This window comes from Andrographis paniculata, unplaced genomic scaffold, assembly GCF_009805555.1.
Source record: "Andrographis paniculata isolate CXL003 unplaced genomic scaffold, ASM980555v1 Contig69END, whole genome shotgun sequence".
In the NCBI taxonomy this organism is placed as follows: Eukaryota; Viridiplantae; Streptophyta; class Magnoliopsida; order Lamiales; family Acanthaceae; genus Andrographis; species Andrographis paniculata.
Genome location: NW_026137605.1, coordinates 6,033,829 through 6,055,368, shown reverse-complemented (window position 1 = coordinate 6,055,368; position 21,540 = coordinate 6,033,829). Strand labels below are relative to the sequence as shown.

Below are 21,540 nucleotides of genomic sequence, written 5' to 3'. Positions count from 1 at the left end.
TTAGAAATATAAATCAAGCAAATTGGCCAAACTTGTTTTAAAGACAAATGGAGATTATCTAGAGTGGAAGAGGAAATAATATTGTTGCTTATATGTTTCACCTAGGGTGTTAATTAAATTTTCCTTCTCGTGAGGTAGAAGCATATGAGAAAGAATCCAACCATGGTACCAACGAAAATTTCAGCAATTATTAACCAAAATGCATAACTACATAAATATTTTTATTTAGCATAGAGAGTGGTAATAAGAATTTAAATAATGGAAGACCAAGGATGATATTACCACATGTTCCTCAAGATGCAACTTCAAGTTCATGCCAAATATACCTGCCAAGATTCCATGTATGAACTTTTTTTAACCAATTTTTCGTCAACATTGAAACACTATATTTGAATCTAGAATGCTTATAGATAGTGCATTCACTTCACACTCCATATGGAGCTTATCAAATGCTATCACGAAAATATTTCATCCATTCAAAGAATTTTAACTAAATTTTATGGAATTTGTAGTTTTAGAATTCTTCTTACCACTATTCAATTTGTCACAGCTGTCATCTTGGTGTCACCTAGATGTATCATCACCGGCAAAATTAGAACTGGCAAAAATATGCACGGCCCGAAAATTCAATCCAAACTCGGCACGAAAAAATCGTACTTAGGCCTCCAAAATAGGTCCGAAATTTTTTAGGTCGTGCTTGGCTTGGCACACCAATGAACCGGGTCATGCCCGGACCCATAAAGTTCAAATTGTGTCTGGCCTGACCCGATTTATTAAAATTAATATTTAAAATTTAATATCTTTATATATATATTATCTAATGAAGTAATGACAAAAGTTAAAATATGGTTTGATGATAAAGATTGTCTTACCTTACCTCTATATAAGATTAGTCTCGCTTAAGTCTCACCCACTTGCCATCATCCACGGTCACTTCGCTTCCATCTTCCGTCTTCCATCATTGCTAGCCTTGTCGTTGGCGCATCAGGTAAGAACTCTTTATGTAGAATGTAATGATTAATGTGTATTGTGTAGGTTAGGTATATTATATATATACTAGTACAGGATTGTTTACTATTACTTATGTACTGCTACATTGCACTACTATTAAGTTGTATTATTATTTACTGTTTTCGTTCCAAAAAAATGTCCATATTTTTTATTTTTATTTGTCTCGCGTAATTTTTTCTTTTTTTTTTTAGAAAATATTATACATTTTAATTAAATTTTAAATTTCATAATTTATAATTTTTTAATATTAATTAAATAATTAAATGATTATTTGTATTATATAATAATTATTTTTACTAATACATTCTTCAATTATTTACTAACTGTACTTCTTAATAAATTCGAGTATCTACAATAACGTAAACAATTTTAATGGGACGAAAGAGAGTATTACTTAATGCATAGTGCAACAGTAATATATATATATAATATATTAGTTGTGTTGTACTTGTAGGAAATTATATATATTTAAATATTTGTATGGATAAGTGCTCCATACAGAGCTACTTTATGTTTGTCTTGATAGTATATTATATTATATACGGTGGATGATGGCGGGTCAGATATGGTAGATTTTAGACAAGACAGTTTTTTTTTTTTATGTATTTTATATTTCTAATTTAAATTATTTATTTTAGTTTTAAGTATGTTAGTTTTTTTATTAAACCTATTCATATTTTAATGATTGACTTGTTACTTATGCATTTTAGTTTATCTTTTTTTTGTATTAATTATAATTTAATAGCCAATAACAAAAATGTCCAAGACTTATCAAAGGAAAAGAAAGTCCAAATCATAATGATCCATAATGGAAGTATCGATTTTTTGGCTGGATTAGAATAAAAAAATATTTAATTGAATGCGATATTTGTCATAGATAAATGCATTTTGGATCAAAAGGTTAAAGCAACATTTAGTTAGCAATGATGATGTTGTAAGTGCCTTAACACTACCAAAAAATTCGTAAAGAAATATATCAATTTATGAGCAAAAAAATGATGAATAAAGCTTTACTGGGGTACTACTAAATTTCATTATTTTACGAATTCTAAAAACAATGAGAAGTTAGAAGAAAATCAATCTATGGGTGCTACGAATTCATCATCCGAGCCTTTTGTACATCCAAGTTCAGGAACATGCAACAAAGAAAGTTGGTACAATCAACTCTGAAGTTTTCTAAACCTTTGAGAGTTGGAAAACAATGTAAGTCAATTGCTGCAATAATTTGAAAGACTCCTGAAGAGGTTGTTGAAGAAAGACATATAGGAGAGTGTTCATAAAATCATCGAAGCTTCTACAAAAGAAAAAGAAGAAACGAGAGAAGTGAAAAAGCGTGTTGCCCATTTTTCTACAAAATGGCATTCTATTCAATACTTTCGAATCAAGAATTTATGAGATTATGATTGAGGCTATCGGATAATATGGTTCCAGTTTAAAACCTAGTAGTTACCATGAGTTGCGGGAACCATTTCTTAAGGATGCCGTAAATGAAACAAAGAAGGTGAAAGAAAATAACATGAAAGCTTGGAAGTTTTATGGGTGGTCCCTTATGTCAGATATGTGGACAGACAAAAGAGGATGTCACTTGATAAATTTTATTCTTTATAGTCCATAGGGAACTTTTTTATTAGAGTCTAGTGATGCATAAGTTAAGTCATATGATGCAAGAATATTGACAGACCTACTTAGAAAAAAATTGAAGAAATTGGCAAGAAATATGTTATGTGAAATGTGACTAATAATTGGGCAAATTATAAGGTGGTGAGAAGACTATTGGAACAATGCATTTCTGATCTGTTTTGGACATCTTGTGCAACATATTGCATCAGTCTCATGCTTAAAAATGTTGAAAAAATGAATGAATTTAAATCCTACATTCGAAAGGGCTATGGATGTCACCACTTTTATTTATCGACATGGAGACTTCTAAGTACAATGAGAGAAATGGCCGGTGGCAGAGATTTTACGAGGCCGATGGCTACTCGGTATGCTACCGCACATAAGAATAAATTGAGGTAGCTATTTGTGAGTGATGATTGGAGCGATAATTAACTGTCAAGAACATCAAAAGACAAACAGTGGCGAAAGTCATTCTTTCATCAATTTTTTGGATCAAGTAGAAGATTGTTTTTGGGAAACACTTCCTCTATTGATTATTTTGAGGATAGTTGATGGTGATGAAATCTGGCTATGCTCGAGCTTTCTTCAGCTATGAATCACACAAAGAAGAAAATAATTGAATCTTTTACGAACAACAACAAAATTAGGTTATTGGCCAAGTTAGATATAAATAATTGATGATCGATGGAACAATCAAATAGAGATGAAGTTATATGGGGCTATACTATTCCTAAATCTTCCAATATTTTGAATTGAAGATAAGTGATCCTGTATTTGTCCATAAGAAACGTCAATTGTTTAACCATATGGTTAAAGATGAAGGGTTGGTGGATAAGATTAGTAGTCAAGCATATGATTACGATAAAATGCGAAAAAACTTTGGCTGTCAATTAGCAATCAAGCACCAAATGCGAAAAAGTCCTTGTAAGTTACATATATTATTTTTTTTTCATTTTTTATAAACATAATTTCAAATATTAAATATATTATTCTATATATTTAGTTGATTAGTGGGATGCACATAGTGGTGACGAGCTTCAATCAGTAAGGGCTACTAGTCTTTACTACTCTTCTGTCAGTTGTGAATGCAATTATAGCACATTTAAATTTGTAAGTTAATTTGTACAAAATTTACTTAGATTAATATTTTAGAAATAATCTTCAAATTTTGATATAATTTTTGTTAGATTCATACAAGAAAAGAAATAGACTAAAGCACCAAAAACTAAACGATTGCACATCGCTTTCAAAAGTGGCGGAAAGAAAAAGCACTTCTATTCCCTTAATTCTTGAAGAAGATCAATGAAACAATGAATGGATTAATGATTCTCGAAACTTGATTTATGAAAACGGAAATCTTAATTGACATTATGTAGATGAAGCCGTATGTGCTTCAAGCCATCTTGATAATTCAAACCTTTATAGTAGAGGTGTTGGTGAATCATCAGGCCCGTCCATCGTGTATGACTGTCGTCATGGCCCTTCTAACAGAAGTTTGGTAAATGAGAATGAAGAAATAGATGATGATGATAATCATGTGCACACTGAAAGATTGATGTGAAATTTGAGAAATTAGGGTTTCTTTTCTAGACATTAATTACTTTTATAGTGTTTTGAAACTTTATTATTTTAATATATTGGTATTTTAGTATTTTGATGGTTATATTTAATGTTTTGGTTGATATTTCATTTAAACTTTAAATAAATTTAGTGATTTGATCTTATAATTTTATATTTTATAATTAAATCTTAGAAATTTATAATAAATAGGTCGTCATATCGCCATATTGTCGTCATGTCGGACGCCGTGTCATCTATGCCATATAGCAGTCCGATGGCGCCGCAACAACCTTGCCACCTTTTTGGTTAGGAGGAAAATAAAATTAAAAAGAAAAAGTCATATTTTGTGCAATTATAATATAGGATTGCACCAATTCGAGAACAAAGAAAAGACTTTGTGGATTAGTCTTGTCAACACACTTGAATGGATTTTTTGTTACCGTATGAAACCTCAATTCGGCACCTTGACAATTATATAGATTTCAGTGTAGAGATAACTAAAGAAGGTTTCATGTTTTGTACCAAATCAGAGCATCAACTCCAATGCGGAATATCCCAACCTGGAGTAAAAGTTCAAGCCTCCAAGAATGAGGCTTGGTATGAGAAATTATTGTCAGTTAATTTATAATGGTAATGCCAAGAATGAGGCTACGGATAAAATTATTGTCTACGCGCGGAGCTAAGTTTCAACCTAAAAAACATAAAGTCTAATGGGAAAAACACAACTTAGTTTCTGGGAATTACCATTGACCTAGAGTCATTTGATATAGAATTTGCGATTTATCTTATAGGCTAGTGCCGGAAAACTAAGGTTTGTTGAACATAAAGAGACATCCAAAAACTATGGCTTGAAAAAACATCACCCAAAAAGACTTAACAAATTGTGTACATTGCAGTCGAATAACAACCCAAAATGATAGAAAACATAAAAATAATCTAACAAACATCATTGGAAAATGTGTCATGTAATATGACATATATTGCTTGAAAAACATCATCCATAAACACTTCAAAAATTGCTAAAATAGATATAGAATAACCTGAAATGACATAGAGCACTTAAACACCATCAGAAACTTAAACTGTTAGGATACATTTTCTTATGCAGTTGGGTTTCATAAGATAATTCCCTGGCAAACACATTGCTTTAAAAAAGTGCTTCACTGCACATTTATAGGCTCAACAATGTTCAAAAGCAATACTTTGGTCCTAATAATAGCAACAAACCTGAGGTTAACAGAAATTTAATCTTCCATTTCCCTAGCCGAATCAAGAAGCCTCTCTGCTTGACCATGACAAAATTCACATTTGTCAGTACATGGAATTATCCAAGTGAGAAATTGAGACAAGACCATCCAAAATAATAATAATAATAATAATAATAATAATAATAATAATAATAATAATATATTGTGCTTTATGACATATTACCAAATTATCTAAAAGAAGAGTAAAATGCCAAATGTGCTGATAACATTGTGCAAATAAGATGATGCGACTTCAGTATATGCAAAACCCATGTCAACCAAAAATTAGAAGCTGATTTAATTCCAGATATTCTTCCTAGGGGGTTAAAATGAATCATTAACCATTACATGAAAATCGAGTCCTCACTCCATTCCTGTAGTTCACATATACAGTCTAGCAATCTGTATGTGTTTGGTCCTATCATAGTGAACTGGATTCTTCGCAATGGCAATAGCTGACTATCACTCTTTATGTTAATAGGACCCTCAAACTTGATCCTTAATTCTGGTACCTTAATTCTTGTAATAATCTTTTCAACCACATTCCCTCAGAAATTTCATGCGCTAGAGATCTAAATTCTAATTCGGCACTGTTGTGCGCAACAACGAATTGTTTCTTACTGCACCATATAACAAGATTCCCCCATACGAATGAACAATACCCAAAAGTAGATCTTCTGTCAGTTATTAATCCAGCCCAATCAATATCTGTATATACATCAAGAGCTTTTGAAGCAATTTTTCCGAAAAATAAACCCTTACTAGGATCACTCTTGAGATACTTAATAATTCTGTAAACTACTTCCAAATGTTCTTTAGATGGATTGTTGATGAATTGAATAACCACACTAACCGGGAATCCAATGTCAGGTCGCGTATAGGTTAGATTAATAAGTTTGCCTACAAGTCATTCATACCTTCCTTTATCCACGGTAGACCACCTTTCCGTGTTCCCAACTTAACATTTGGATCCATAAGAGTATCTGCTGGTTTGCATCCCATCATTCCAGTCTTGATATACCTTTGTTTGATCTTAAAAGTTCCATACCCATAAAATACTTCAAGTGACTCAAGTCTTTAATTTCAAACTCTCTTGAGAAAAGTCTCTTTAGGCTATTTATCTCTTCTTCATGATTTCCAGTGAAAACAATGTCATCGACATAATAAGGGCAACAAGTTTTTCACTTGGGAAATGCTTGACAAACAGAGTGTGATCAGCTTGACACTGATTATATCCATCATTTTTAAGAACATTTTTGAAACGGTTAAACCATGCTCGAGAAGACTTTTTGAGACCATACAAAGATTTCCTCAATTTACATATCTTGTTGCTTGTGAATTTGTCCTCGAAACCAGGTGGTATATCCCAATAGACTTCCTCCTTGAGATCCCCATTTAAGAAGGCATTCTTCACATCTAGTTTAAAAAGATGTTAGTCCATATTTACTACAATTAAGAGTAGAACCCTAACCGTGTTTAATTTTGCAACTGGAGCGAATGTCTCGGGATAATCAATCCCATGTGACTGAGTGAACCACTTTGCTACTAATCCAGCTTTGAATCTTTCAACACTTCCATCTGCTTCGTAGTTGACAGAGAAAATCCATTTACATCCCACTGTGCATTTATTAGGAGAAAGTGATGTCATAGTCCACATTCTATTTTTTTCAATGGTTCTAATTTCTTCCAACGTAGTAGATCTCCATTCTGGTATTTTGAGAGCTTCATGAATTGATGAGGAAATTTGAATCTTGTCAATCATGGGCGCAAATGCTTTGAAGTTGGGAGATAGCTTGGCATAAGACAGTTGCTTGTGATTAGGGTGTACCATGACATCTTTTGTCATCGTTATAGGCATATCTAAATCTAGAAAAGAATCTGCAACTTGATCATAGGAAGAACTTTGTAAAATATCTGCCTTACCCTATATATTTTATTCAAAGTTTGTAATCGAGATATGAGCTTGACTATGCTGAAATTGTTCCAGTTCCGGCTGAAAATGGGTTTAAGGCTAAAGTTGCTAATAGAGTTTATTTCTCCTAGTATAAACCTGAATTTCCTTGGCTTTTGGGTTGTTCTCTAAAGGGTTAGAATTGAAAAGCAAGGTTCGCTAGACTCAAAGATTGGCGGACTAGGAAAAAGGAAATCCATATAAACTGTTTCAGGAATAGGTTCAAGGAGTGAGGGCTCAAGGAGTTAATCTCATATTGATACGTAGTAAAAATATGAATCTTTATTTAATAAAGAAAATAGCAAACAACAGAATGTCTTTCATCCCAACCAAAAGGTGTATTCCCAAAATCCTAGATGACTCTTAAGACTTATAACTCTAACATATTTAAAGATTTTTTATTGGGCTCTTGTGCCCAATAATCTTATTATTAGACTCAAGTAGAAATAAATATAATTCAAAATACTCAGATAATTAAAGTTCTACTATCAACCCAAAGTGGGTTGCTTCCCTTCGGATCCGTCATGAGTAAACCATTGGCGGTCAATCCTCCCGGCATTGCCAAAATTCGTGGGTATCAATTGCCTCCCCGTGAAAGGCGCCTTGTCCCCAATGCAGAAAGCTAGAAATTGTTGTTAGAAATCCTCCCGAGTGAGCCACGTCGCATATTCTTTCGCTAAACCGTGCCACCAAACAAGAACCTTCAGCTCCCCATTTGGATCTATCGCTTAGCTAAATTCTCGCTTGGTGTGAATAATGGTATTCTGCAAGGCTCCAAGCTGTCCGGAAGTTCCCCATCAATCGAATGATCTCCCACAACTCACTTCAACAATGACACATGAAAAACCGGGTGCACACGGTTGTGTGGTGGCAGCCATAGACCTTATGCCACTTTGCCAATCCTCTTTTACATCTCAAATTGACCTTAAAGCTTTGGGGATAACTTGTGTGAACTTCGGTCCGCTTGAACTGAAAGCTGCCTATAGGTCGGACCTTAAAAATACCTTGTCCCCCATAAAAAAAGCCACATCCTAGCGATGCTTATTAGCTTGCTTCACCATGTATTATGTGCTCGGGATAAATGATAAAGCAAAAACTCGTAGCATACAATATCGTCCTCCCAAAATTTCCGTCACTAAATTCATTTGGCATTCCTTCAGAAGAAAGCATTAAAGCCCTGCGGGTGGTCACCCGTACACCACCTCGAAGGGAGTGATCTTTAAAGCACCCTAGTGAGCTGTGTTCTATAGGCATCCAATCCAAGGAAAGCATCCCACCCATTTATGCGGCTACTCGGAAGAAAAACAATGAAGATACATCTGGAAAAACCTTTTGAACACCTTCGTTTGTTCATCTGTTCCCGGTGGTAAGACTGTAACACCCGGCCGGCTCAAACCAGAGCATCACTGTCACGCCACATCGGAAGATTCGTTAATTAATCAACTAGCCCTACATTGTGGGGCAAAGGCTAAAATAATAAATATAAACAACTAAATAGGGATTTAGAATTAAAGCGCACCGACTTATCAATTAAATAAGTAAAGTTCGAGTCAAAAACATAAATTGGAAATAGTTCAAAAGGCATTAGTTCTTAAACATAATTAATGAATTTCAAAAGCATTTTAGAAAATAAAGTAGTTATAGTTCCTCCCGATGGATGATATGACGTGGATGCATCATTTAGGTATAACAGAAACACCATCACCTACAAAAAGGTTGTAAGAAGAGAGTCAACAGAACGGTTGAGCAAGTGCAATTAATCGAAGATAAATTAATACGGTATAATGCCACAAAATCATTTGAAGAAGATAATTTGAATAAGATGACACATAAGGATAACTGACGAGTCTTTTAGCGTCTTCCTTATATCTCCTTTTTATTTTCAAATAATGGTGATGAGCACATCACGAAGAAAATTCCACTAAACCTTAATTAGGGTCGGCTCGACCCGGTTTCCCAACCTTATTACTTCGTATGACATGTCACATAGTTACACATAACAAGCATAGAGTCACAACCTTCAAAAAAAGCTCTACAATGTGTATCTAATGGTTCGAAGTCCAAAGTACACGTAAGTGAATTTATTTATTAGTTCGCGAATGGCGTTAAACGGCCCACAACCCTCTAGTCTCCAATATAACATACCAAGAGGGGATTGTACGCAATCCATCCCTCCATCACGGATGAGGGTCTAAAGACCTTTTCATCGTGAATGACGGGCACCTCGGAATCACCCAAAAAGAGAACCCGCCATCTCGATCCATCGACCTAGCCATTCGAATTCTAGTTCGAAGCTAGCTAGTTATCCTAAAATACCGGTCTAATAACATGCGAGTATTGAGTCAAATTGGTATTTGAAACTACCCGTCGAGTCCGATCAACTCGTCGATTGTTTGGATGATAAGGCATAGCCTTCAACCTCTGTATCTTGCAAACACGTGAAGGTATACCGATATTTTAGGATAACTAGATAACTTCGAATTAGAACCCGAATGGATTAGGTCGAGGGATCGAGACGGCGGGTTCTCCTTTTGAGTGATTCTGAAGTGCCCGTCATTCACGATAAAAAGGTCTTTAGACCGTCATCCGTGCTGGAAGGATGGATTGCGTACAATCCCTTCTTGGTATGTTATATTGGAGACTAGAGGGTTGTGGTCCGTTTGGCGCCATTCGCAAACTAATAAACAAATTGACTTACGTGTACATTTGGACTTCGAACCCTATATACATATTGTGGAGTTTTTCTTGAGGGTTGTGACCCTATGTTTGTTATGTGTAACTATGTGACGTGTCATAAAAAGTAATAAGGTTGGAAAGCCGGGTCAAGCGGACCCTAATTAAGGCCTAGTGGAGTTCCCTTCGTGATTTTTTTCATTACAATTATTTGAGAATAAAAGGGTTACATAAGGAAGGCGCTAAAAGACTCTTGTGTGTGAGTTATCCTTATGTGATATGTGATATCTTATTCAAATTATTTTCTTCAAATGATTTTGTGGCATTTACACGTGAATCATGACTTATCTCGTATTAATTTATCTTTGATTAATTGCGCTTAAACTGTTGTGTCGACCCTTTTTCTACAAACTTTTGTAGGTGATGGTGCTTCTATTATACCTAAATAATACATCCACGTCATATGATCCATCGGGGAAACTAGAACTACTTTTATCTTCTAAAAATTTTTTAAATCCATTATTGTGTAAGAACTAATGCCTTTTGAACTAATTTTCTACTTATGTTTTTTCCTCGAACTTTACTTATTTAATTAATAAGCTGGTGCGCTTTAATTTTAAATCCCTATTTAGTTGTTTTTATTCATTATTTTATCCTTAGTGCCACAACGTAGGGCTCGTTGGTGGATGAACGAGCCTTCCGGTATGGCATGGTGGTTACACTCCGGTTTGAGCCGATGGAGATGTTACAGTTGGTATCAGAGCCTACGTTTAAGGCTCAAGCTTCTTGGTTAATAAAACTTTAGGATTTCGAAATTTCTAAAATCAATTAGATCATAGGCTTAGTCGGGTTTTAGTGCATTAATGGCATGCATTGCATTTTATATTTATTCCGTGTGTTTATGTGCATTGGTCATTCTATTTGATTAATTAGAACTTATTAGGTTTAGTCTCGATTAGCATATGCCCCATAGACGTGCTCGTCAGCCTCCTATGGCACCTGAGTCCGATGAAGAGGTTGAGAGTAGGCATTTTGAAACCCAAGCCTACAGTTCATAGTCTCGTTCGACCTTCAGACCTGACATTGGAGATCCTTCGCCAGTTTATGGGACAGTTTGCTCAGCAGTCCCGGAGTGCTATGGATGCAGTGTTACGTCGTAGTCCTCCGACTTTCACTGGTCAATCGGACCCGACTGTTTTGGGAGAATGATTGGATCGTTTGAAGACGATATTTTTGAGGTCGTGAGATGCTTAGAATGAGAGAAGACTATGATAGCCGTGGAGGAGGAATTCACGCGTTTTAATGAGTTGGCTGTCTATGCTCCGGATTTGACGGCGAATAATCGATGCAAGTTGATGAGATTTGTGGGCGGACTAAACCGGGACCTTCAACGGTTCTTGGCCGACTTCAGTGTGATGACTCTTCAAAAAGCATACGAGAAAGCGGCTAACATCTATCGGGCAAATCGGATATCGTATGATGAGCAGAGAGATGGAATCCGCAGGGTAAATAGAGGAAAAGGAATGGTGAATGAGGGGTTGAAGAACCAGCTAGAGGATCAATCGGAGAGGTTCCCGGGTACGCCTTATGCATCTCGCCCTAAATTTACCCCTGGGAATTTGAGTGACAATCATGGCGGTCCGACTATTTGTAGCCGATGTGGAAAGTCTTATTCGGGAGTTCGTTGTGATGGCTAGTCCGTCACTTTCTATTACTTCCATAAGTCGGGACATATCAAGAGGTTTTGTTCCAAGTTAGTTGGAGCTCCGAATGAGATTGAGAGGGCTCCGATTCCACAGCAGTAAGGTCATATGCCACCAGTGGCACCTCAGTGTGCGAGAGGAGGAATGAGTGGCCAAAGAGATCATGTCAATGTCATGACGAGAGGGCAAGCTGTGGAAAACTAGGGAGACGTCCTGACCAGTATGTTTTTGGTGAATTCTTTGGTTGTAGTTAGTCCCTTTGATTCCGGTGCATCCCTTTCTTTCATATCAAATAGATGTGCTAAGAAGCTGGAATTAGATTCTCAAATAGAGGTTTCAGTAGAGATTAGGCTACCTTTGGGAGAGCTAGTGCCTCATCATTGTCTTTTTGTAGGAGTGCCTGTCATGATCGGAGACGTAGAATTTCCTACTAATCTTTTGAAGTTTAAATTGGCGGAGTTGTTTGAGAAAGCTCCGGGCGTACAGATCGATTCGAGGACGAAATGTCCTAAGTAGGGGAGAATGCAATACCCCGTAAAAATAATTTCCAAAAGTTTGCCAGAACTTGCAAGAATCCGATGCCGGAGTCGGGCAATTTCATTTTGGACTTATTTTGTTTTGGGCTTTTGATGTAAGTAATTAAGAAATTTGGTCAAAATTGGGAGTAAAATTGAATTTAGACCATTTTGGGCCCAAGTAGGGTAAAATAAATAATAAAGGCCCAAGTCTATGTTTAATAAAAAAGAAAAATAGAGAGGAAGCAGCTAACAGACTAAAGAGTTGTGGGCCGTTTGGCGCCCCTCGCAAACTAATAAACAAATTGACTTGCGTGTACATTTGGACTTTGAACCCTTATGTACATATTGTGGAGCTTTTCTTTAGGGTTGTGACCCTATGTTTGTTATGTGTAACTATATGATGTGTCATACGAAGTAATAAGGTTGAAAAACCGGGTCGAGCCGGCCCTAATTAAGACCTAGTGGAGTTTCCTTCGTGATGTGTTCATCACAATTACATGAGAATAAAAGGGAAACATAAGGGAGGCGCTAAAAGACTCGTGTGTGTGAGTTATCCTTATGTGATATGTATATCTTATTCAAATTATCTTCTTCAAATGATTTTGTAGCATTTACACGTGAATCATGACTTATACCATATTAATTTATCTTTGATTAATTGTGCTTACTCAACCGTCGTGTTGACCCTCTTTCTACAAACTTTTGTAGGTGATGGTGCTTCTATTATACCTAAATGATGCATCCACGCCATATGATCCATCGGGGGGAACTCGAATTACTTTTATCTTCTAAAATGTTCTTGAAATCCATTATTGTTTAAGAACTAATGCTTTTTGAACTAATTTCGACTTATGTTTTTTACTTGAACTTAACTTATTTAATTTATAAGTCGGTGTGCTTTAATTCTAAATCCCTATTTAGTTGTTTGTATTCATTATTTTAGCCTTAGTGCCACAACGTAGAGCTTGTTGGTTGATGAACGAGCCTTCCGGTGTGGCGTGGCGGTGACACTCCAGTTTGAGTCGGTCAGGGTGTTACAGAACTCCTGGGTGAAACTCCCCACATCGGCTACAACTAGTTGGACCGACATGACTCCTACTCAAATTCTCAAAAGTGAATCTAAGATGAGATGCATATGGCACAACCAAGAAGTTTTCCGATTGATTCTTCCACGGATGCTTCTTCCATCCCTTCTTCACTTTCTCATTTTCTTTATCTGCCCCGCAGATTTCATCCCTCCGCTCATCATAAGATATCTGATTCGCCCAATAGATATTAGTCACCTTCTTATAAGCCTCCAGAAGAGTCGTCACACTAAAGTTGGCTGGTTCAATCCTCTAACAAATCTCGTCAACTTATAACGATAATTCGCTGTTAAATCCGAAGCATAGGCAACCAATTCATTAAAATGAATAAAATGCTCCTCCACCATCATACTACCCTACCCCAAGGCACTAAACTGATCCTCCTTCGCTCTATGAAGGTTTGTGTGATAAAAGTGCATCATTATTTTCCCTTTAAAGGTCTCCCACGGTAATCCAACAAAGTTGCTCCTAAAAACTCTCATTATTCCACTATTTTTTGGCCAACTCTTCTAAGTAATACACGGTAATCATAGTTTTCTCTCATTCCGGACATCTCACCACCTCAACTATCGTCTTTAATAGATCCAACCATTATCCTTAAACCTTCGGGTCCGACTGACTAGTAAAAGTCGAAAGACTATGGCATAACACAGCATCCATAGCACTCCTAGACCGCTGAGCAAACTGTCTCATGAACTAACGAAGAAACTCAAATGTCGGATCTGAAGGTCAAATGAGATCCTGAACTGGAGGCTCGGAGTTCGGGGATTGCCTACTCTCAACTTCTTCGTAAGACTCAAGTGTCATAGAGGGCTGACGAACACGCCTAGGGGGCATACGCTAATCAAGACTAGACCCAACAAGATTCAACAAACCCTAACTAATCATCTAACATAACCAATACGTATAAGCACAAGGAATAAACATAAAATGTAATGCATGTCATGAATGCACCCAAGTCCAACTAAATCCACGATCTAATTGATTTTAGAAATTTTTTAAATTTTTCAAATTTTATTAACCAATGAGTACGAGCCTTTAACCTAGGCTCTAATACCAATTGTAACACTTTGGTTGGCTCAAGCCGGAGTATCACCGTCACGCCACATCGAAAGATTTGTTCATTAACCAATGAACCTCACGTTGTAGCGCAAAAGCTAAATTACCCAACACAAGCAACTAAATAGAAACTTAAAAGATTAAGTACATCGACTTATCATATAAATAAATAAGGTTTGAGTAAAAAACATAAACCGGAAATCAGTTCAAAAAGCATTAAGCCTAAGAGGTGGAAGCCTAAGCCTTATCATCCCATACAATCGACAAGTTGATTGGACTCGATAAGTAGTTTCAATTAAGAGTTTGACTCAATACTCAACGAGCAATTAGGCAAATCTTAGGACTTTAACTCAAACATCTCATTTACAAATATTTAACCAACTAGCCAATAAAAGCATAGGCTAATATATCATGCTTTGCAATATAGACAGAAGCTAAACTACTATTCTCAAATTAGCTTAGAAAATATTTTTCATCCAACAATATCTTTATTTGACAACTAAAGCAAGAATGAAAATATAAAATTTAAACAAGTTCATTAAAATCCTATGTTATTTTGCCAAGCAACTATTTGGAAAATGTCCATTAAGAAAAATATATTAACTCCAAAATTCATAATATTTAAAAATAATCACAAACTCTTCTTCAAAAATCATAAACTAGGTTAGGCCAAAATTAGAATTTCTAACACATTTCACATATCCTTCATTTTTCAACTTAAACCACCGTATTAATCTCCATATAAGTCCTAAAGAACATGTTAATCAACTTTCTAAAAGGAAAATAGCAAAACTAAACATTTCATGCCTCATTGATTGAGATTGTGATTGAAAGTTTAGTTTCCTTGTTTGGAATGAAATATTATTAGGTTAATGGTTGGGTTACGACATAGTATGTATTTGATTAAAAATAAATTTAAAATGTATATTGAAGTGTTTTAAAAATTATATTTCATTAAATATATTTAATATGAATATCATTTTATAAAAAATAAAATCATATATAAGACAAATCATAGAAATATATTTTTTTATTTAAGAGAGATAGAAATAAGATATTATAAGAGGGTCCCACCTTGAAAAGTTTTGGAAAGTAATGGAGATAGAAAAGAAGTTGAGAAGATAGCACCACCCAACTAATAACCAAACACACAATAAATTTGTATGATGAATGATGCTTAGTACTAGAAGGCATTAACCCATGCCAGCATTAATTAGAGTCAAATCAGAAAGAAAACTTATGTGTATGCATTCGAGATATTTATCCTTACATAAAAAGTATCATATAAAATTAACACAAGACAGAATATAACTAGGAAGTGGGAAAATGTAAAGTTGATATCATATATTTATTAGATATTACTACTTTTTTCTTAGAACATCTTTTCTCCATGCAGTAGCAACTGGAGCTAACTAATGTATGATACTAAATTTCACCAGCTCAATGCAGATAGCCAGATATATAAATTAGAAAATTATATTTGTCAACAAATAACAAAACTGGGGTATACATTGAGTTATTTTCACAATGTTAGCATCTTTGACATTATATAAATGCATTCAACTGCAGATTGTGGTTATAATGAACACAAAACCAGTAGTGCCAAACAAATTGGTGGAAAAATCATAGATGGCAATTTAGTCATAGGAACTTCAACATCACTTAGACATAACATAATTTAGTCAGCAAACAAAAACATGGCTGCGCACAACCAAGATTGATTTTAAGAAACTCTGTTTGCCGAGTAAATAGACAATGGAAAATCAAAGATGGCAATAACTGTTAATACCAGTAATGCAGGCACTGTATTTGTCAACCACAATGATGGATCAACACTCCTAACATCTCGAGCTCAGAGGCCTGTAAAAATTATGTCAGTGGATAGAAACAACTATATTATACAAGAAATCAAAGATTTAACGAAAACCCCATAAAATACATCATAAAAGTGGGTATAAGAAATAAAGAGGATTGATACTTCGTAAGTGATTATGTCAAGTAACCTTCAACTCACTCAGAATTTACAGATGCTAGTAACATATGAAAAAATTTAACAAGGAATTTGATGAATTAGCTTATCGTTTAATGTTGCAGAATCATAACTTGATTGAAAGATTGTAAGTTAATTGCATATTGATATTTTCATCAATGTGTACAAGTGACTCTAGAAAAACTTCTACTCACCACTAGATTTTAACAAGTGTCGCCTGTTAATTTTCCGGCTAGATACCATCCCGTTAGATCTGACTTCTACAACCTGTGGATGGGATATAAACATACATTAAGACGTGTATAGATTTGCAAACTAGTCATTTTAGACATATAATCTGCTAAGTCCAGACTTTGGTTCTATTTTATAAATGTATCTTCAGACAATAAGGCTCTCTTTACATAATCCACTTTTGAAATTCTTCATACTACTCAACAAAGTAAATTTTTCAAAAATATCACATCAAATAAATTTTTCCTCTAACAAGCAATTACAATCAAATAAATTATTTACTATTACCAATTATTTTTTTAACTCAAATCTTCCAAAACCTCAATCCAACCATACCTAAATCAATTGAGTCTTAATAAATAAATAAATTTGGTTCCAACCAAGAGTTGTACATGCCATCATACATATATGACAATCTCGCTTACAGCATCCTTTCACTTAAAACCTTGTTTACATAAACAGAATCATTTTTAAATCCTCCATAGTTAACACACCCTCCATCGAATCATCAGAAATCACAGTCATTATCTGAAGCAATCAGCCATCCAAACTGAAAAAGTAAATTAGAAAACAGAAATCAATTAATTCGAGTAAACAACCTCGTAAACTGGCTCGCGAATCCCCAGCGACAGAGAATCCCTGGAGGCGGAACTCCCCTGGGAAGTAGCAGAACCGTTGGTCAACTTTCCCCCAACCTCCTCCTCGAACTCCACTTCGCTCACATTCCCATCATCCCCTTTTTTATCCAACACAGCATCCCCCGCGCCATCTCTCTCCCCAAAACACTTTATCCCAGCCCCCTCCCCCGCAACCCCCCAGAGAGCGTCGTCCCATCCCCATCTCCGCTGCTGCTGCAACGATGAAAATCCGGAAAACTCTGCGTTTAGATAGAGTGATTTCACTGGCTTCGCACTGTGGGCTCTGGAGAGTCCCGCCCAATTCCATTCCAATATAATAATGAGTGGAACCCACCATTATAATATATTTAATAATATAATATTATACTCCTTATTTCTCTCGACTCAAAATATATTTTTTTAGTGTTTATGGTAAACATAATCACATACAAATATTAAAATTTTTTTATTTTTTATTTGAATTTCAAATATATCATTATATATAAAAAAAAAAACAAAAACAAAAATATCAAAAATTTCTTACAAATTTTCATTAATTAACAAAGTATTATTATTTCTCAATCTATTGTAGAACCAAAATGGTCCTTTAGACATGGACAGATGGAGTATACAATATACTCTCTCCATTTCGGCTACAATCTCTCCTTTACTATAGACATGAGTAAAAATAATTATTGTACAACAAAAATAATTTTAGATTAACATTTAAAATGAAATTATATTTTAATTTTAAAGCAAAAAAATTTAAAATAAAATCAAAGCGTATAATCTTTTTTAAAAAAATGACAAAATAAATAAGTGGGACGGATGGACTAATATAATAAATATATATGTAAAAGATGGACAGAAACATTATTTTATTTTTACTTAAAAGATCATATAAATAAAAATAGTGTTTAATAAATAACTAATAGATCCAATATAATCAAAATGTATTAATTTTTGTTGCAATATAAAAATTTCATCAAATTTTGGTCTTATTATAATCAATTTCAGTCCCACAATTATAAAAATCAATAAAAACGGTTGATATGAAAATAACAAAATAGACGTGATAAACGACCTAGAATAAATATGGTTGTTTACAATACAACACACTACACACTTGTGTTTATCACAGTCAGCAACTGTCCAATAAAAAAACACAGTCGTATTAAATTGTGCACAGACGAGTATATACTTTTGGCCATGTATTGAGATGGTGTACGTACACGGCCATGTATATCCCTGATTGGTCATAAATTTATTCTCCAAAAGATCTTTCACTTTTTCCATTCCAATTCCAAATGTAGTCTATATCTGGCTATCAATGTATTATGTCTCGCCTCTTTATCAAGAAAGAAACCTTCCATTCGTACACACAGAGATAATTTAAAAGCTCCGTGCATTTCTGCAAATTCTTTCTTTCTTTATTATTCCTTTTTTTTTGGAGTTACATTGGATGAGCTAGCTTCTTCAACCAGTAAGGAATTTCCATTAAGAAAATCTTTAATTCATTAATGTTTATCAAACATTAATATTATTGTTTGTTTGTGTGTCATCGGTCACTTTCGAAAAACAGCCAAAAAAGAATTTTGGTAATAACCGTAAAAGCCTTTTCTACAACTTGAAATCAAGAAATGTCTTTTTATAATTAATTCTTCTTCATCTCCCCAAAAGATCCTTCACTTTTTCCACTTCAATCCCCAATATCATCTTTATCTGCCTATGAACGGCCAGTTACGTTTACATGTACACACCGTGTACGTACACCATCTTGGTACATGACCGTAAGAATATACATGACCGTGTACAATTTAACATGGTCGTACTTTTTGACCGGGCAGTTGTTGATTGTGATAAATATGGGTGTGTTGTATTGTACACAGCCGTGTTCATTCCAGGTCATCTGCCATGTCGACTTCGTTACATCCACGTCAACAATTTTCGTTGGTTTTATAATGGTGGGACTGAAACTAATTAAAATCGGTTATAATTGGACCAAAATTGATTTTTCCTTTAGATAAATTATCATTAATAAAAATCTATTCAAAATATTTAAAAAATATGAATAATAATTATAATTTTGAAAATTTAAAAAATATATATATAAATAATGGGACATAGATTGTCATCTTATATATTATATATAGATAAGTGGAAAAGATCTAATTTTAATATTGTGAGTAATATTTATATTATTTTTTTTTTAGTGCTTTATTAAAAATACGATTGTATCCCTACAAAAATACTCAACACAGATCCAGCCTAATAATTCAACAAAGAAAGAGCATATCCAACCCAAAATGTATGATTCGGCCCAGTTTCGGAAGGCCTATACCAAATTCAAAAGGGAATGTACGTAGTTAAATTTTTATACAAACTTAGTTAAAGAAAGACGGAATCATGGGCAAAGTAATTTTTCCACGTGATAATGTGTGGAATTATAGGGAAGTTGCCACACTCAAGGGATATAAATTAGGGAAGACAATTATCCAAATGGGAGATCCAATCCATCAAAACGGATACGTCACTTATTTCTTGTTGCATAATTTTTTTTCGTGTCTTTATTTCCTTGCAATTTTAATGTTTTAGTTAATAAAAGTTTATTTCTATTGTTTTTCTTGCTTTTATTTTCATCTGTATGGTTAGATTTAGTTCGATTTCATCGCATGAGATCAGCTCCCAACCAATCTATTGCGATCGATCTTACCCAGATCTATTCGTGCATCAATTTTTAGAGCGAGACCAGCCGAAATCATTTTTGAAGAGATTGAGGAACCCAACCAACGTCAATTTTGATAGGCCCAAATTTATTAGGTTGTCATCAACAAATTTCGGCTATAACAGATTGGAGCGTCTGGTGGGAGACCAATACGTCTTGTTACGTTAATGCAACTCTGCAACCAGAAATTGAGATCGCCATCAATGATGTCTAAGGATTAAATAAAAATTCTGGGAGAGAGCTCGGCGCAAAAAAAAACACAAGAAAAATTGTGCGCTGAAAATCGCCAAGAGCCTTTAGGAGGAACGACCAACTTGTCACTCGCCCGGGCAACGTGCAACAAGACCAAATTCGAGGATAAATTAAAGCATCATTGCATGGTCAGCGTTTTAAATATCTCTCTACCTCACAGACATTCTTAAGCAAACAATCTGCAACGAGATCACATGGCTCATAAATGAGGAGAATTGGAAAGAGAAGACACATGCAACCAACTCCGATTAGGAATATCTTGGCTTTGGCGTAGGCGTTTTCTAGTACTACTATTGATTCCTCTGCCACTCCACTCTAATACGGTTAAGTGACTATTTTAAACAAAAAAAGATGGATCCAATAAACCTCCATCCGATGTTTAGATGATCGGAGAACCGAAACTACCTTTGGGGCAAGCCTCCACGGGGCCGTCGTTGATTGTGGAAATTGGAGAAAGTGTGGAAATCATTCCTTTAGCACTGCAATGGCATACCAATCCTCTCTTCAGTGGAATGGCACCTTAAACATTTGTTGTCTATCCGAACATCCAATGGGGCAGAGAGTGTCCAAAGCTTAGGGACATGGACAACAGCCTTCCTGAACGCATCATTCATCCTAGAACCTCTTAGTATGGCCTAAACCTCGGGTACAGTAGCTCTGGCCGCACCCTATTGCACTGGGGGGCATCGAACGACTCCGGAAGTTGCCCCTTATTAAGCTCTCGGGATGTACCAAGGCCATTGCTTCCCTGCATGAACGAAGATAATTCAATATGGAAATTTTCTAATTCAGCTGCAATTTGCACCAAGATGAGCTACATAAAGTACTTAGCCACATATCCTACATCGGGGACCTACCCAGTAGCTCTTTCAACAGCCTGCTTGCCCTTAACCGCCTGTCCAGATGATTTTGAAGCTCTTCGGGGGAGGGGGCAATGAGAGGTAGCACAACCACCGCATTAACCCGCAAGTGATCAAAAAATAATTCCGACATCTTTATGGCAAGCTGATTTGAATCCCGGCAAGGTTCAACTACCAAAGACTTTTTTCGATTTTTTGATTGCATGAGTGTCATTCAACCAACCACTTGTCCAAATGATTTTGGAGCTCTTCGAGGGAGGGGGCAATAGGAGGTAGCACAACCACCGCATTAACCCGCCGGTAATCTAAAAAATAATTCCAACGTCTCTATGGCAATCTGATTCGAATCCCGGAAAAGTTCAACTACCAAAGACTTTTTATGATTTTTTGATTGCATGAGTGACATTCAACCTCAATTAGAAATTCCATCATGAAGAA

The 21,540-nt window shown here is 35.2% G+C and overlaps 1 protein-coding gene across 1 annotated transcript; it reads right to left on the bottom strand.

Annotated features, from left to right (window-relative positions):
• Window positions 1–5,160: 5,160 nt before the first annotated feature.
• LOC127263966 (magnesium transporter MRS2-11, chloroplastic-like) lies at window positions 5,161–20,856 on the bottom strand. Its single transcript, XM_051293288.1, has 5 exons — window positions 20,736–20,856; window positions 17,248–17,525; window positions 16,612–16,684; window positions 16,217–16,287; window positions 5,161–5,473 (listed from the first exon to the last, which is right to left on the bottom strand). The coding sequence occupies exons 1-4, from the start codon at window positions 20,854–20,856 to the stop codon at window positions 16,280–16,282; spliced, it is 480 nt and encodes a 159-aa protein (XP_051149245.1). The 3' UTR covers window positions 5,161–5,473; window positions 16,217–16,279.
• Window positions 20,857–21,540: the final 684 nt, after the last annotated feature.